The following is a 17,145-nucleotide window of genomic DNA, read 5'->3' as shown; positions in this document are numbered from 1 at the left end:
ACTGCCATTTTTATTTTCAAGCTTACTTTGCACTGAACAGGAAGTGACTGTGTGCATGTTGTAATGCTATGTAAGTCGACAGTTGTGTTGCTGTTCTGGTTTCACGTTGCCTAGCGATAATGAGGTTTAATACCAATAATGCTGCGCAACATGTTTCTCTAAACGGACCATTTTTTATAGAAATGGCCACCTTGGCTCCCAAATTAGATGTTGACGTAAGTGGGCTCACACGGGACCAGGATTCGATGGCTATGTCCACACTGACGGGTGTCGACATCAACCACTTCCACTGTACATGCATATCTTGAAAAAAGTGGAAGAAAGTGGTGTGTGTGTGTCTCTTTTCCAAAGTTGGATTTTCTACCAGAGTACAGTCATCCCTTGCAATATCATTGTTTTATTATCACAACGTATTAATAAATGATGACTGTGGCTATGGTCGCATTATTAACTATGGTCTATAAGTCAAAGCCCATTAAATATAAGTCTTATGCAGTATTCTGCCCACCAGGTGGCGGTAATGAGTAAGTTATCCCATTCCATGTGGAAGTCTTACGTGTTTGGTATCCTATGTTTAGAAGTCGTAAATTCCAGTCTAACCCGCTAGCTAGCAGCCTTCTTGAGACCCTGCAGCATAGTTGAGCAATGTGTCGAAAACAATAACAGTAGTGTAATGGCGACTATATGGGTGTTATTTCATGTCTTCCTGGACATAACCAATGAACCGATATAAACGAGGGATGACTGTATCGTCCTTAAGAGATGTGCCAGGCATGAACGAGTCTTTCAAAACTCTTGACTCACGGCTACTCGTCTTCGGTAACTCGTTCACATACTCCTACTGCAAGCTAAATGAAGTGAATCGAGTACCCGTCGGTGATTAACCGATAAGAAAACTCGAGTCCGTAAAAGGATTGGTTTCCCATCACTACTGCCTAGTATGTTTGGACCTGGGTGAGACCCGGTTCTTGGTGGAGGCCCAAATCCTGGGAAAGACACATAGACTTCATTCTCGCGAGTGTGTGATATGTACACATTTTTTTTTTACGTATACGCACTAAATGTAAAATCTTCCAGCAGTTGTGTAGTGTTGACACATCGACGAAACATGTACCACTTCAACTGAAATACAAATACTGTACTACCAGACTGTATACACATGAAAATATACTTCTGTGATTCTTGCTGAGATGTGGTAAAGAAATAAAAAAGCAAAATATTTATTCAACAATGGGGAAGTTTGATGGTTACATGGGGTCTGTTGTTGCAATCTCAGTGCACAATTGCAAAGAAATAAGATGTTCTCTTTTCATAATAAAGGCAACTGACTTGATTTTGAAAGGAGCTGTGGTGGAAGCGTGTTCTTTGCAACTTGATGTAGTCTGGTTCAGGCAAGACCAACCGGACACATTTGTCAACAACACCTGGTATTTATGCTAGTGTGGCATGACGGTGCGCTCCACACCTGGTTAGGCGATGATTAGCGTAAACTCGCCCTGCATGTTTAGCTCAGTGTCTTGGTGTAGAACAGGCTGGAGCCTATCCCAGCTGTCTTTGGGCGAGAGGCGGGGTACACCCTGGACTGGTGGCCAGCCAATCCCAGGGCACATATAGACAAACAACCATTCACACTCACATTCATACCTACGGACAATTTGGAGTGGCCAATTAACCTAGCATGTTTTTGGAATGTGGGAGGAAACCGGAGTACTCGGAGAAAACCCACGCATGCACGGGGAGAACATGCAAACTCCACACAGAGATGTCCGAGGGTGGGATTGAACTCGGGTCTCCTAGCTGTGAGGTCTGCGCGCTAACCACTTGACCGCCGTGCAGCCCAATACCATATTTACCTGGTAACAAATGGACATTTGTGATATTGCCCATCCCAACAAAAATGTGAGTGAAGACATGGGCTGAGTGGGTGCTCCATCTTGGCCCCCCATGGTGTCCTGCTAGACTGGATGCGTGCGTTGAGTCAGATTGTCCACGGTAGATTGGACGGAAGATAAAAAGCTCCGAGTGTGGTTCTTCAGGGCTGCTGACTGCCTCTCAATTAGCATCAAGGCGTTTGCTAACACTAGAGGGTAAGAACAAGAGTGAGACGACGACAACGACGATTGTCATCAGAGGGGACAGAGGAGGAGGAGGCTTACCCGGAGAGGTGGCGTCCATGTAGCTGAGGAGCTGCTCCCCCGAGTGCAGAACACGAGACATCAGGGGCTGATGGCTGCCCATCTCTTCATGAAACTCCTGTCAACAGAAGCGTCTGTGCTGTCCAATCTTTTGGTTTGTTAGAATCTATGATACACGTTACCTGGTACTCAGCAAGCCACTTCGGAACGCCGTCGGTGGGAGCGGCCGACATGCCCGTCTGGTCAGAAAGCATGTAGAGCCAGCGGATGTGCTGCTGCAGGAGTGAGCTGAACATCTGAAACACAAAGGGTTCAGTGTTGTCCAGAGGGCTACAGGGAATTTGCATAGGTGGCCATGATGCAATAACAAAAGGTAGCTCAAAAACAACAAAACAAATATGTTTACGATTTGGACCACATTGAAAAAATATCACAGATTTCAAGAATGAAGTTGTAAATTTACCAGAAAAGACGTGGAATATTATGTCAGACCTCACAGCTAGGAAACCAGAGTTCAATTCCACCCTCAGCCATCTCTGTGTGGAGTGTGCATGTTCTCCCCGTGCATGCGTGGGTTTTCTCCGGGTACTCCGGTTTCCTCCCACATTCCAAAAACATGCTAGGTTAATTGGCTAACTCCAAATTGTCCATAGGTATGAATGTGAGTGTGAATGGTTGTTTGTCTATATGTGCCCTGGGATTGGCTGGCCACCACTCTAGGGTGTACCCTGCCTCTCGCCCAAAGACAGCTGGGATAGGCTCCAGCACCCCCCCGCCAACCTTGTGAGGAAAAGTGGTAGAAAATGAATGAATGAATGAAAAATACTTATAAAACGTAAATTGAGTCGTGAATTTATGAGAATAAAAATGCAAATTTACAAAACAAGAAGTCACAAATTTATGACAATAACGTTGAAGATTTAGGAGAAAAAAGTCTGAAATGCACAAGAAAAGCCGTACATTTACTTGAAAAAAGTAATGCATTTACTTCTTTATTGTGGTAAACTTAAAAACTTATAAAAAACCTAATATGATAACTTCCTACACTTAGTAATATTACATACATTTACGTATGAGAGTAACGTCTTAAATTCATGAGAAAAAGGTTGTACATTTACAATAAAAACTGGCAACGTTGTTACAGGCATTGCCAGAGACGCCTATGAAAAGCAATATTGTACAAAAAGGAGGCAACATTTTGGACCAAATTAAACTCTGAATCTCAGGCTCTAATAATATTAAAAACCATATTTAGAAGGTCGTAAACTGCTTTTCTACACTGTAACTACCAAAATGTTCCATTTATAAAGAAGGAACTAGGCTTAAAGGCTGGGAATCAAACCCGCAAACCTGAGCCAAGCCACCCAGGGGTCGGTGCTTACGTGGATATGTTGTATCAGAGAAGAATCCTGGTCCTGGTCCGCCAACGCGGTTCTCTCCGTGTCTCTCAGGTCCAAGCCACACAGTTGCTCCACCAAGGTCTCCATTTCCTGGTTGTTGTCGCAAGTCAGTCCTCCTCCAACCGACTCCATCCATGACCGGGAACTTCTCGTCACTGCCACGCCAGATTGACTCTTAGCATACGTTAGCGTAATAGCGCTCGTAGCATCATTCATAAAAAACAGTTTAGTACCTGATTGGGTCGCATCTGCGCTCATCTTCTCCTTTTCATCATCTTGGCTGCTTTCCTCAACCTCTGGAGCCGGGTTCTTCTCAGGCGTTCTTGTTGTGTTGAGGATGGCTGTGACCTCTCTGACCTTCAAACATGCATCGTCAGAGGGACATCATGTACAAATGAAGTTAGAAAGGTTAGAAAACAATTAGCATTTCATTGAGAGAAATTAAAATTTGATCCATTCCGACCACCACGGGTAGGTGCCCAGCGGTTGGCAGGCACCACGGGTAGGTGCCTAGCGGTCGGTGGGCACCACGGGTAGGTGCCTAGCGGTCAGTAGGCACCACAGACCCGACCTTAATTTGGGATTCAATGTTCGTAAATTGAATTTTTTCCCATTTAGAGAATAGAAAACCTAATTATGAAACATTAGAGTCCTGTAAACATGACATAACACCCCTATAGTTACTACTACACTCCAATTATTCATTGTTTACATCGGATTGCATGACTATTACTACAGGACCTTCAGCACCTTTTTTGCACATCTGCATGTGTTGCTTTAGTATCAAAGGTGCATCCTCTCATCTGAGCAGGCTTTATGAGTTCACATACTAGATAGGACAGCTCTAGTCAGAGGGGCCTGGGTGAGGGCGCTGCCAGCCAACGACAGTCGTTGAGTGCGTCCATGACATGCTAAAAGGTGCTGGCGTAAAGCACCCAACACACACGCGGCTAGGTGCCTCCCCAGGTGGGTCAAAAGGTGCATCGCTTGGTTTGGTGTCCTTCAAAACGTCTGGCAACACAAATGGAAAAGTTCGGCCAAAATACTGACCTGTCTGGGGAGGAACTGCAGCTCCTCGAAGCGGTCCGGCAGAGACAAGAACTCCTGGTCTAAGTCATCATGGACACACCCGGACTGAGGAAGAACATCGGTTGTACGGATGAACGCGATGGCGGAGGGGGGTCGTGAACGTTGAAGCTGATGTCCATCCTGGACTCCATCTTTGCCTGCACCAAACCTGTCCAGAGACTCGGCAGAGTTCCGCAGTGTTTTGGAGCACAGACCCGAGGAAGTGATCTTCTGATGGCCACCCTCCCACACGTTAGTCCGTCTGGGGCTGTTCTGGCTCAAGCTCAACCCAGACAGGCTGGTGGATCTACAAAGGAGATCCAGTTCAACACCAGAATCCTGCAAGGCCGGGTCTTGATGCTGAAGAGAGTCTCCCTGGAGGTCAAAGTTATCCAACGTGTCCACGTGTCCGGGTCTCAGAGGGTAGGTGTAGTCCAGCAGGGCTTGGTACTCCTTGTCTGGATCCCAGTCTGCAGTCTGCCTGTTTGAGGTTGGATGCGGCGACTCGGGGATGGCACAGTCCCAATAGTTAGCTTCATGAGATGACATGGACTGTCTGCTGACAGAACGTCTGCTGAACTCTGATTGGCCGCTTTTGGAGGGGGACGTGCAGCGTGGTGCGTAAGAAGGGTCGACAACAGCGGATGTCGGTTGTGGCCTCACGGCACGGAACTCCAGGATGGAGCTGGAGTGGCTGCACTCAATTGATCTTCTGGGTCCAGCAGAAGGGTGTTGGTGGGGCCCTTCCATGCAGCCGTGGAGGTCAGAGATCAGCATCGGTGAGAGGCACCCTGCCTTTGGGGCTGCATGAGGTGAGGCATCGCCGGGACGGAAGCTAAGGATCGCTGGATCCTCTCTTAGCCGTGTCGGAAAATCCACGATGGATTGTTCATCTTCTTCTGTCCTCCTGTCACTTCCATGTTCTTCCTGGGGGAAAAGAAACCCCACAATTTCTATAATTACCAATCTAACAAACTGTAGTTTGAATCAAATTATTGATGAACCAATACAATAAATTCAACCAGTGAATTCAAAAAATTTGAACCGTAAAGCGGCCAGACATGATGACACCAGCAGGGATCGACCGAAAGAGGATTGTGGAACTAACTAGAAGGGTATCCACATCAGGACGGTCCAAAGACTGGATCAGGGGTGGTTTATGGGCCCTCGCCATATTTCAAAAGTGAAATTCATCTGTTACGGCCTGTGGGTTCGCTCCTTTGTGTGTGATCTCATTCATCATCAGTGGCTAATCACTTCTGAATACGTGATAACACGTGAATAACACGTGAATAACACGTGAATAACATGTGAATATGTGCTAATACCATAAAACACCATGCTGCTAATTTTCCTTTCTTCTCATAATTTGGACTTTAATGTTCTAACTTGGGCGGCACGGTGGTCTAGGGGTTAGCGCACAGACCTCACAGCTAGGAGACCAGGGTTCAATCCCACATCATCTCTGTGCAGAGTTTGCATGTTCTCCCCGTGCATGCGTGGGTTTTCTCCGGGTACTCCGGTTTCCTCCCACATTCCAAAAACATGCTAGGTTAATTGGTGACTCCAAATTGTCCATAGGTATGAATGTGAGTGTGAATGGTTGTTTGTCTATATGTGCCCTGTGATTGGCTGGCGACCAGTCTAGGGTGTACCCCGCCTTACGCCCGAAGACAGCTGGGATAGGCTCCAGCACCCCCCGCGACCCTCTGAATGAATGTTCTAACTTTTCCAAAACCTACTTTTCAAAAAGTGACAACTTTATTCATCGTTTTTTTTTCATCATATTTTCAGCTTTAAGCCACTAAAATGACATTATTTTGCCTCATAATTACAACATTACATTACAGCTTTTTTCTTTATTTTTGTAAAATTACTGACTTTTCCTTGTTTGATTTTTGTGTTTCTTTTTACAATGTGCAGCGAGCCGCACATTGGACACCCCTACTTTAGCTACTGTAAATGTGCCTGTCACTGATGTATGAATACTTGCCTCACGTGGATGCTTATCAGGACGTGTGCTCTTCAACACGGAAGGCTGCTGGACGGACGACAGAGGCTTCCTGGTCACATGACGCCTGTCAGTCTTGAACACGGAAGGCTGCTGGACGGACGACAGGGGCTTCCTGGTCGCATAGCGCCTGTCAGTCAGATACGTGGAGGTGGGCGCCATGCTAACATTTCTAGGGGCCAGCCCTTTGTCCCATTCTTTGGCTCTCTTGTCAACCGAAACGCCTTCTGTCGTCTGTGTCAGGGGTTTTCTAGGTCTACTTTCTTCAAGGTGCTCCTTCCATGGCAGACTACGCTCCAAGGTGTCCATTGGACCAAATGGGCGGGTCCTGCAATGGAAAAAAACAGATGAAGATGTTTACATGTTTTAAAAAAAGATGGTTTAAATGTGCTAGCATGTAAGGTGTGTATAACCATAGCAACCTGCTGTCACAAGTGGGGCTGTGTAACCATAGCAACATACAATGTCCTACCTTTGAGAGGACAGTTGACCGGCAGCATTGCTGAGTAACATAAAAAGTCACCAAAACATGTGAACGACCTTCCAGCCTAAAGACTACAATCTCCACACGGGATTAAAGCAACATTTAGGTTCAATGTTGCACTTTTTCATCGCTGTGGTGTTAGGAAAGGTACAAAAGAACAATACCGTTTGACGTCACTACTCACCAGACCTTTTCTTCTTTACGTACACGGAAGTACGTCTCCACGCCGGAAGTTGAATCCAAACGAGAATGAGTGAAAAGCCTCCTGGGCTGAGGAGTTGTGTCTTTCTTTGATGCATCCATTTGCGGTGACTGGCTCTCGCCATTATGGATCCAACCTCCTTCCTCCCAGCGTGCTGCGTTTACGTGTCGCTGTCGCAACCCCGAAATCGCGCCAACCTGTTCTTTTCGCTAGCCGCACTCAGTGAATTCCACTGCAAATACGTACATAACCATCCATGCGTCTATTTAATCAGCCACTTGTTCTTTTAAGGGCCGCCCATCTCAGGTGAAGTGAGGCGAAACGTGGACGTCTGCGCCACACCAGTCACGAATGCTGGAAGATACACATCTTTTTATCGGCACGTGAAGCGTACTCGGTATACAAGTGGTTTTGTACTTCCCTCTAGCGGAATCACGGGGAAGTGCACATTTTTATACATGCGACATTTTCCCCAACTATTCAACCTTTTTTAAACGGCAGTGGCCCATTTATACAAATGAAATTATTATTTTACAAACACTACTAAATTGCGACATTGAAAGGTAGAAAAAATAGCACAATCTAAAGAGAAAAAGTTAACGCTTTTGTTATTTTTTTTAATTTAACCTTTTATTTATCCAGGTTGGCCTCATTGAGATCCGTTTTTCAAGCGGGACCTGGCCAAGAACGCAGCAAACGTTTAGATCAGGGGTGCTCACACTTTTTCAGCATACGAGCTACTTTTAAAATGACCGAGTCAAAATGATCTACCCACTACAAAAATGCAAAACATCTATTTATTATCAAATGTATTGAGGATTATTTGTACGTACAATGTATGTTGATGTACCTTACATAACCAAATGAGCCAATATTGCAAAACACACATAATTAACTATTAAATTTTTTTGTAATTACCTGAGTTTACTTTGATGACTTGCACTGAATTGAACCAGCCAGGGATGCATAGTCCGGACAGTAGCTGCTGATAGCCAGCCTCAAGCACACTTCCAAATGTTTATGAGTCATGGATAATATCCGTATCACAATATCCGTATAATATTCCATATCCGTATGGAAGTGATATGTTTTTTGCCTTTTTACTTGGTCCAGTTTTTGCCTTTTTACTTGGTCCAGCTCCTTCACTCATTTTAGTGACCATAAACTTTAGCGAGGGCTTAAAATCTCGCAATTCGCCAACTAGCTTAGCACTTTGCATCGCTGTTTACGCATGAAAGGTGACCTAAAGGTCAAAATTCAGTTGTCATCTGACTGGTTGTCCTGTATGTCAATCAAGTAACGGGGATGGATGATAGGCTGACATCGTAAGTTCTGCTGCACTTAGAGACGTTTGATTTGATTGGTCGCCCGAAGGGCAACATTCAGTTGTCATCTGAATGGCTGCCCTGTATATCAATCAAGTGACGGCATTGATGCGAGGATGATATTTTTTTAATGTCACGCCGCGATCGACCAGCGATCGACCAGTACCACCTCCGCGATCGACCAGTAGCTCGCGATCGACTTAATGAGCACCCCTGGTTTAGATACAGACAATGACAACATTGTAGAGGAAAGTGATAAAACTATATAGAAATAAAACAGCTTTATAGTAAACTTGCACATTTCAGCATCTGCCCTACACTTGACTGCTGATTTAAAAGCGTTTCAAGCATTCTGTTAAGTCTAATAACACTTCTAACTTTCACCTAACACAAAGCTAACGTGCCAATAGAAGCGAAATATACATAAATCACAAGGCAAAAGACTCACAAAACTGCAACGTCAAAAATAATGACATTTGTAAAAAATTACAATTAATAAATTGCAAAAAGAAACATTTTTCCAAAATGTTGAAACCTTTCAGCTGTTTCGTTGCGTCTCAATGATGGAAACAGATTGTATATGATTAAAAATACAATAAGAACTCTTTAGACAAACAGGTGAGGATAGTGTATCCTTTTTTTAATATCCGCTCTGTCACAACGTTGTGGACAAGTTGACATAAAGACCAGTTTTCAGCACAAGCGCCTTACTCGCCAGAAGCAAAAATGAACTTCATTGATGTTCCCACATAAATTCAAGTGTAATACAAATTACAAAATGCACAAACACTAAACTAGTCCAGACTAGAAGTCCACACAGCGGCCCTTTCTCTCCCAGTCTCCATAACGGGTGGGCTCCGGACCCCTGGGACCTCCTTTTTCCTTTGTCACAGGGTTCACATCGTCACGGAATCCTGGCGGTGACAAATACTCAATATATCACAACTATAATGTACTCTACACATATATACTACATGAAATATTTGATGATTTATGATGAGTGAAGCGAGAAATAAAGACATTAAATACTGGACGTGCAATATACAAATACTTATAATGTACACCACACAAAAACTGTTTCATAAGTAATGTAAAATAAATGTTTTTTAAATAATTATGCATATATAACAGTATGTATATAATATGTATAATCATTTTAGATACATAATTTATAAATAAAGAAATGATATAAAACAATTATATTAAATAAGGACACATCAAATCAAGATTGGCATGTCACCAATTCTCTCAGGAATCAGCAGTCAAGTCAGAATCTTTACTTTCCAGAACATCCTTGTTCTTTTCCTCGTCGTTGTCAAGTCTGCCCAGGGGAGTTTTAGCCTTCTTTAGAGGAGCTCCATCCTTCGGTTCCCCGCTGGCGGCCCGCAGCCATCCTGAATAAAAACCCAAACATTTCAATCAAGTGTTCTTGCAGCCTTCCACGGTGGGATGTTTACTCCACGGCTGGCACGTCCACTTTAGAAGGTCATCTTAGTCATGCCGGGGAAACATTAAAGCCACTGACCTGTTGAGGCTGAGTGGAAAACCGGACTCTTCGAAAGTAAATGTTTGGAGCTGAAAACACAAAACGACAAGCGAGACATTTGTTATTAATAAGAACAGGAGTTATGACGCCGCAACCTTTTTTTCGAGCTGATATGCTCCCCGCCTACAAATCGTACTGCGCATGCGTACTTTGTCGCCATCTTGGAAACACCTACGGTACGCCGTCGGGATCAAAATTACAGCGCTTCGTTTTTAAACGACGGCTGTTTGAATCCGGGATCTGCATCCTACCGTATGTGTGGTTATTTTTTAACATGTAAAACACATTGTGCTACAGTTTGTGTATGAAAAGTGGTCTCCAAATAAAGTCTGATTGATTATTTTGGGGAAAAATCTTTTGAAAAATCAGCCCATCCTGTCACGGTTGCGCTTGGCGGTGTTGCGATGCGACCCCAGGATGCAGAGAGCAGGACAAATAAAAGTGCAAATAAGTGCAAATAAAAGGTAGTTTAATGCAGAAATGGCAGCAGCAGGAAAACAACAGCCACTACAAAGCAAAGACAATACGCAATGAAGCCACAACCGAAAGAGCACGCACCTGAACTAAATAGGGATAATGAAATTAGAAGCAGGTGTGTGAAAAGAGCAGGGGTAAGGAAAACGGAAAAGAACAACAAAAGGATGTGGATACCAAAATAAGGGCATGGAAACTGGAACAGAGGGAAAGAAGGAAACTGAGAGAGCTGTCACGAGGGGGTGAAGCCCGCTCGTGACACATCCTTCACTACCCTTCATAAGGAACTCTGCTACCTCTTCTCCGCTTCAATTTGTAGACAAAAACAAGCTGTGGAACGGAATTAGTGTTTTGAACCTAATGGATATATATATAAATATATATTTATTTATGTATTTATTTATTTGTTTATTTATTTATTTGTTTATTGGTTTATTTATTTATTTTAAGCAGGCGGCACGGCGGTCGAGTGGTTAGCGCGCCGACCTCACAGCTAGGAGACCCGAGTTCAATCTCACCCTCGGTCAAAACATGCTAGGTTAATTGGTGACTCCAAATTGTCCATAGGTATGAATGTGAGTGTGAATGGTTGTTTGTCTATATGTGCCCTGTGATTGGCTGGCGACCAGTCCAGGGTGTACCCCGCCTCTCGTCCGAAGACAGCTGGGATAGGCTCCAGCACCCCCGCGACCCTTGTGAGGAAAAAGCGGTAGAAAATGAATGAATGAATGAATATTTTAAGCAAATTCAAGCTTTCTTGGCTGGCGGGCAATAAATAAATAAATAAATAAATGTGTGTATTTATTGCCCCCCCAGCCAAGAAAGCTTGAATTTGCTTAAAATGGTTGCCACTTTTGTATGTGTATACTCTTTGTATGTTCATTGTATGTGGGTTATAATGTTATTGTAAATATTGTATATATGTTCATGTTATAATTACACAAATATCTGTTTAATTTAAGTGATACCTGATGTGTTTGTGTTGTATGTTTACGTGGAACGATGAGAACGTCACCGTGTACCCCTACTGCTCCTAATTAGTGTAACACAGGGGTGCTCACACTTTTTCAGCATGCGAGCTACTTTTAAAATGACCGAGTCAAAATGATCTACCCACTACAAACATGCAAAACATCTATTTATTTTCAAATGTATTGAGGATTATTTGTACGTACAATGTATGTTGATGTACCTTACATAACCAAATGAGCCAATATTGCAAAACACACATAATTAACTATTAACATTTTTTGTAATTACCTGAGTTTACTTTGATGACTTGCACTGAATTGAACCAGCCAGGGATGCATAGTCCGGACAGTAGCTGCTGATAGCCAGCCTCAAGCACACTTCCAAATGTTTATGAGCCATGGATAATATCCGTATCACAATATCCGTATAATATTCCATATCCGTATGGAAGTGATATGTTTTTTGCCTTTTTACTTGGTCCAGTTTTTGCCTTTTTACTTGGTCCAGCTCCTTCACTCATTTTAGTGACCATAAACTTTAGCGAGGGCTTTAAAATCTCGCAATTCGCCGACTAGCTTAGCACTTTGCATCGTTGTTTACGCATGAGCGGTGACCTAAAGGTCAAAATTCAGTTGTCATCTGATTGGTTGTCCTGTATGTCAATCAAGTAACGGGGATGGATGATAGGCTGACATCGTAAGTTCTGCTGCACTTAGAGACGTTGTTTGATTTGATTGGTCGCCCGAAGGGCAACATTCAGTTGTCATCTGAATGGCTGCCCTGTATATCAATCAAGTGACGGCATTGATGCTAGGATGATATTTTTTTAATGTCGCACCGCGATCGACCAGCGATCGACCAGTACCACCTCCGCGATCGACCGGTAGCTCGCGATCAACTTAATGAGCACCCCTGGTGTAACACCTCCGGTGTTTTGGCCACGCCTTCCCACTTCCCTTTTATTCACGAGCTCTACGTGAGATGTTAGCATGTGTGTGGCTTAACAAATGTCTTTAGTTTCAAACTTTATTTGTCGTTTTTGTCTCCTGTTGTAATTTGTGTAGGGGCAAGTTATTCGGCCACATTGTGACTACAACGTGTTTGTTATCCTCCATCAGGTATGCTATTTGTGTTTCACTTTGTGCCCTTTTATTCACCATCTCTATGTGAGAGGTTAGCATGTGTGTGGCTTAACAAATATTTGTAGTTTAAAACTTTTTCATTTTTGTCTCCTGTTGTAATTTGTGTAATAAGTTATTCGGCCACATTGTGACTACAACGTGTTTGTTATCCTCCATCAGCCGAGAATAAAGTGCAGCAACTGCAGCAACCCGGTGTCCGTCGTTACCCTTCGACCACAACGCAGAGTCAAACAGCACCGGTTCCACAGATCCCGGATTCAAACACAGCCACACACTTTGTTTGATGATCTGGAATATTGAAGAGCGACATAAGGCCAAAAAGTAAGTGGCAAAGTAGCATCCTGTCATTTTTCACTATGTGGTCCTCGCCGGGCCCCTGTCCTAAACGCTGAATGCTGAATGCTGACCCCCCCCACCTACCAGTTCATCCAGTCTGGTGCTGACCCCCCCACCTACCAGTTCATCCAGTCTGGTATGGAGTCGTGTCCTTGAAACTCCAGTTGATGGTCTCCAAGAGTTTGTGTATGAGTTTGGATATTGTCAATACTGATCCGTATGAACTTATCTTATCTTTACTTATCTTAATGTATCTTAACTTGGTATAGGACTGATACCAATGTCCTCGTAGTGTTTGTCTTTTCATCTCCATGCCTGCTGGGTCTTTCTCTGGGTTTACATGCCTTCTTGAAGTGTGTGTGTGTGTGTATGTGTGTGTCCTCTTTCACGGTGGAGTCTGATACAACATGTCGGTGCCAACCCTGAGGGAAGACGCTTGCTAATAGGCTCAGTGGAGGAGCCTGCTGGGAGAATGGAATGGCGATGTTTTTTTTGTGTGTGTGTCTCCATTGCTTGATAAAAGCGTGTATTGTTATAGAATATGACCCGTTCAGCGTTATGACTAAAAAGTGCCCACTTATGTTGAAACAAAATATGAGTCATTTCTATTAAAAAGGTTTGTTTATGTTGACATGTTGTAGTATTGTTAACTACAAGCAGCCACATCACTACTGCCTACTAACATAACACAGTCACTTCCTGTTCAGTGCAAAGTAAGCTTCTCTATCTAGCGGGATTCTACTACAGTAACTGACCAATTGGTTTTAAATTGATAGCCACCGTAGGAGAGTATGGTGGAGTATTGGGGCCACATTGAAAAAACAAATCTGAGATTTTGAGAATAAAGGCTTAAATTTAAGAGAAAAAATTACAAAAATCATAGATTTACTAGAATAAAGTCGTAAATGCGCTAGAAAAAAGTTGTAAATACTGTATATGAGAATAAAGTCATACATACACAAGAAAAAAGTTGTAAATACTGTATATGAGAATAAAGTCATACATACACAAGAATAAAGTTGGAAATTAACCAAAGAAGAAAACAAGAAAAAAGTTCTAAATTCGATTTCTGAAGAAAAAAAGCTGTTGTACATTTACAGGAATGACAGCTTCAATTTTAAAGTTGCAATTTTGTGCGAACAAACACACACCCACAACACTTCCTTAATCACCACTAACCACATGCGGGGTGCGTTCACAGGCATGGGAACTCAGAACGTCAACACAAAACACAAGCAGTGGTGCCACGATGGCCAGAGGCAGGAAGCCCTCAGTGATACGTGCCAGATCGAGTATTAGCATTAAGAAAGGTAATACTGTAATATAAATGATATTAACGTAATATCATTTCTGATCAAATCCACAGAAGGACATGTCATGGACCGTAAGTGGGCAATAACGTCTTTGTGGCTGGCCAGTATAACGTCAGCCTTTTGGTACAAGCGTCACGTAGCAGTTACCGTGGCAACGCAATGATATTGTATCAGTGCTTTGCTGATGATGTAATATTGTCACGTCGGACTCGTTTGAAGAGAAAACATGAAGGCATGAAGCTGTGACCGTGGAGGCTGATGTCTTCCCATCCATGGCGGCGTCAGGGTGGACTTGCATGGATTACGGCGCATTAGTTGTCCACATCAGCCTTGCTCAAGGATTAGTCAGGAAAGGCAGATTCCTCTCTCCTCCTCCATCACGTACAGCGAAGACTCCAGACCTTCCTGTGCCCCCCCCCCCAGGGATGGGATGATGTGGTTTCCAGCACTCCTCCTACCTGTATGTATTCCTTTTCTTTGTGGACCACCCATCAAGTCCTGGTCCTTGTTCTCGGGCAGCCCCTCGTTTATCACACTATTAATTGGTTCCAGACATGACCGTGATGAGTCCATTTCCTCAAAATAGGATTTCTTATTTCTGAACAGCAAATTTGTGTAATTGGAGCTTAGGAAACCTGTTTGCAACCTTCTAAATAACATCATTAGAGCCCTCTAAAATACTAAAACCAATAATAGAAATGGAATATTTGTCAGCTGAATTCTATTGTAATCGTATTTTCTCTTTAATTGCAATCCTTTTTCTCAGTTAGCACATTTCCTGTGACGAGTTTGCGGTAGGAACCAGGTTCGGATCCCAGAATGCAGAGGACACCGTGGTCAGTTGCAGTTCAAGTCTTTTAATTGGCTTACGTGACAACAAAGGGGTAACCAAGGACAACGGCATGTAAAAGGAAAGAAAAGATGCCGCGGGTAAAAACCAGGAAATCAAAGTACCAACAGGGATCGAGGGGGCCACAGGGCGTACAGCAGGAGTAGTCCACGTCGACTGGAGGGCACCCGGGATAGTCGATGTAACCGGAAGGTCAGAAGCGAGAGCATATGGCGTGGAGACCAGAACAATAGCCGAGTGCCCTCCAGTCGCCACAGGTGGGTATAAATGGGGGAAATGGAATGAGGAACAGCTGTGGCACGTCCTGTGGCTCCTCCCAAAGTGGGAGTGGAGAAATCTAAAAGGGACAACAGAATTAGTAAGCAATACAAACAAAGGAACATGACAATACCACCCAAGCTACCGAATCACAGTTCAGGTGGAGCGTGACAGTTTCCTATTGAAATCCAGGGAAGAACGCTAAGGTGAGGTCACGTCCGTGCGCCTGCACGGGGGTGGACTTACCCAGAGGCCAACACACTCGCCATCTCCAGTATCTCCACTCCGCATCCAAGAGGAGGAAGGGCAACAAAGCCGGCATCTTGTGAAGGTAGGAGCACCCGCAGGTATGTCTGCTTGTCCACCTTGTGGAGCAAACGTTGGAAGTTCTCAGGAAGGGCTTGGCTTTGACAGGATGCCTCCATTCGTGCGTGCGCACATCTGTGGGAATATCTTAACAAAACTCTCTAATCTTCTTAAACGGCACAGGATTATTCATGCAGAGGGGGACTATTGTATGGGGGGGGGGGGGGGTGCTTTGAATCCCAGTCAGGGAAAATGGCACCATATGACAATTTATATTAGTATTACTATTATAATTATTATTATATTGAGAAGAGTAGTTACTGAAAAACTCATGAAGAACTGTTGAGTAGAGTAGTTACGGAGGAACTCATGAAGAACTGTTGAGTAGAGTAGTTACTGAGGAACTCATGAAGAACGACTGAGTAGAATAGTTACTGAAGAACTCATGAAGAACTGTTGAGTAGAGTAGTTACTGAAGAACTCATGAAGAACTGTTGAGTAGAGTAGTTACGGAGGAACTCATGAAGAACTGTTGAGTAGAGTAGTTATTGAGGAACTCATGAAGAACTACTGAGTAGAGTAGTTACTGAAAAACTCATGAAGAACTGTTTAGTAGAGTAGTTACGGAGGAACTCATGAAGAACTGTTGAGTAGAGTAGTTACGGAGGAACTCATGAAGAACTGTTGAGTAGAGTAGTTACGGAGGAACTCATGAAGAACTACTGAGTAGAGTAGTTACTGAAGAACTCATGAAGAACTACTGAGTAGAGTAGTTACTGAAGAACTCATGAAGAACTACTGAGTAGAGTAGTTACTGAGAAACTCATGAAGAACTACTGATGTTTGAGGGGGCACCATCATGATCCTTCATTGGAACAATGGAGCTTTAGGTTGTGCAGGGGTGTCAAATGGCAGCCGGCGATGTGAAGCTGTAGCAGGGGGCATCCCTCAAGACTGAAGACCCTGGTCTGTGTGGTAACGACTCGCTTCTTAAGCAAATAAATTCATGATTCTTTATTTGTTGACTCTTGGACCGTCCGTGTTCCCCTCATCCAACAAGGAACGTTTGGGGATGGATGGCAAGGGGAGATGATCAAATTGGACATCAGTTCCAGACAGTGGATGCCCTCTGTGAAGCCATCTTCTCCACCTGGAGCAACATTGCCACTGGCCTCCTGGAAACTCTGGTATCAAATATGCCCAAAGCCATTTTTGAGGTACTTAACAAGAATTGCACTCCTTTTGTGAACATTTTATTTCTATTTAAACTTTGGACAGCTTATTTCATTTCAATGCTTGTTTACAATAAATGGATGACTCAAA

General features: G+C 43.7%; 3 protein-coding genes across 4 annotated transcripts in view; all 3 read right to left on the bottom strand.

Moving 5' to 3' along the window:
- The window catches only part of ncapd3 (non-SMC condensin II complex, subunit D3), a 154,408-nt gene that overhangs the window by 59,163 nt on the left and 78,100 nt on the right, over positions 1-17,145 (bottom strand). The window lies entirely within an intron of this gene.
- On the bottom strand, positions 1,192-8,405 carry cep68 (centrosomal protein 68). 2 transcript variants are annotated; one of them, XM_058077214.1, is made up of 9 exons: positions 8,219-8,405; positions 7,283-7,654; positions 6,593-6,942; positions 4,586-5,526; positions 3,769-3,892; positions 3,518-3,690; positions 2,318-2,431; positions 2,157-2,253; positions 1,192-2,080 (listed from the first exon to the last, which is right to left on the bottom strand). In XM_058077214.1, the coding sequence occupies exons 2-9, from the start codon at positions 7,399-7,401 to the stop codon at positions 1,956-1,958; spliced, it is 2,043 nt and encodes a 680-aa protein (XP_057933197.1). In that variant the 5' UTR covers positions 7,402-7,654; positions 8,219-8,405; the 3' UTR covers positions 1,192-1,955. The 2 variants fall into 2 exon arrangements, with proteins under 2 accessions (XP_057933197.1, XP_057933198.1); XM_058077215.1 differs by lacking the exons at positions 7,283-7,654; positions 8,219-8,405 and adding an exon at positions 7,087-7,269.
- sdhaf4 (succinate dehydrogenase complex assembly factor 4) lies at positions 9,245-10,317 on the bottom strand. The gene is made up of 3 exons (XM_058077231.1): positions 10,151-10,317; positions 9,906-10,019; positions 9,245-9,539 (listed from the first exon to the last, which is right to left on the bottom strand). Exons 1-3 carry the CDS (start codon positions 10,227-10,229, stop codon positions 9,430-9,432), a joined length of 303 nt encoding a protein of 100 aa, XP_057933214.1. The 5' UTR covers positions 10,230-10,317; the 3' UTR covers positions 9,245-9,429.

Source organism: Doryrhamphus excisus, chromosome 7 (assembly GCF_030265055.1).
Source record: "Doryrhamphus excisus isolate RoL2022-K1 chromosome 7, RoL_Dexc_1.0, whole genome shotgun sequence".
Classification (NCBI taxonomy): Eukaryota; Metazoa; Chordata; class Actinopteri; order Syngnathiformes; family Syngnathidae; genus Doryrhamphus; species Doryrhamphus excisus.
The sequence above is the reverse complement of the archived record's forward strand: the minus strand, read 5'-3'. Positions and strand labels throughout refer to the sequence as shown.

Bases quoted from the DNA above. Each gene is read 5' to 3' on its own strand.
- sdhaf4 (XM_058077231.1), bottom strand. From the start codon at position 10,229: ATGTCTCGCTTGTCGTTTTGTGTTTTCAGCTCCAAACATTTACTTTCG. The intron at 10,020-10,150 runs GTCAGTGGCTTT...GTTTTTATTCAG, and splicing joins TTTCCACTCAGCCTCAACAG to GATGGCTGCGGGCCGCCAGC. The intron at 9,540-9,905 runs GTAAAGATTCTG...TGTCACCGCCAG, and splicing joins GAACAAGGATGTTCTGGAAA to GATTCCGTGACGATGTGAAC.
- cep68 (XM_058077214.1), bottom strand. From the start codon at position 7,401: ATGGATGCATCAAAGAAAGACACAACTCCTCAGCCCAGGAGGCTTTTC. The intron at 3,893-4,585 runs GTCAGTATTTTG...GCATGTTTGAAG, and splicing joins TGCAGTTCCTCCCCAGACAG to GTCAGAGAGGTCACAGCCAT. The intron at 2,432-3,517 runs GTAAGCACCGAC...TTTGTGTTTCAG, and splicing joins CTCTGATACAACATATCCAC to ATGTTCAGCTCACTCCTGCA.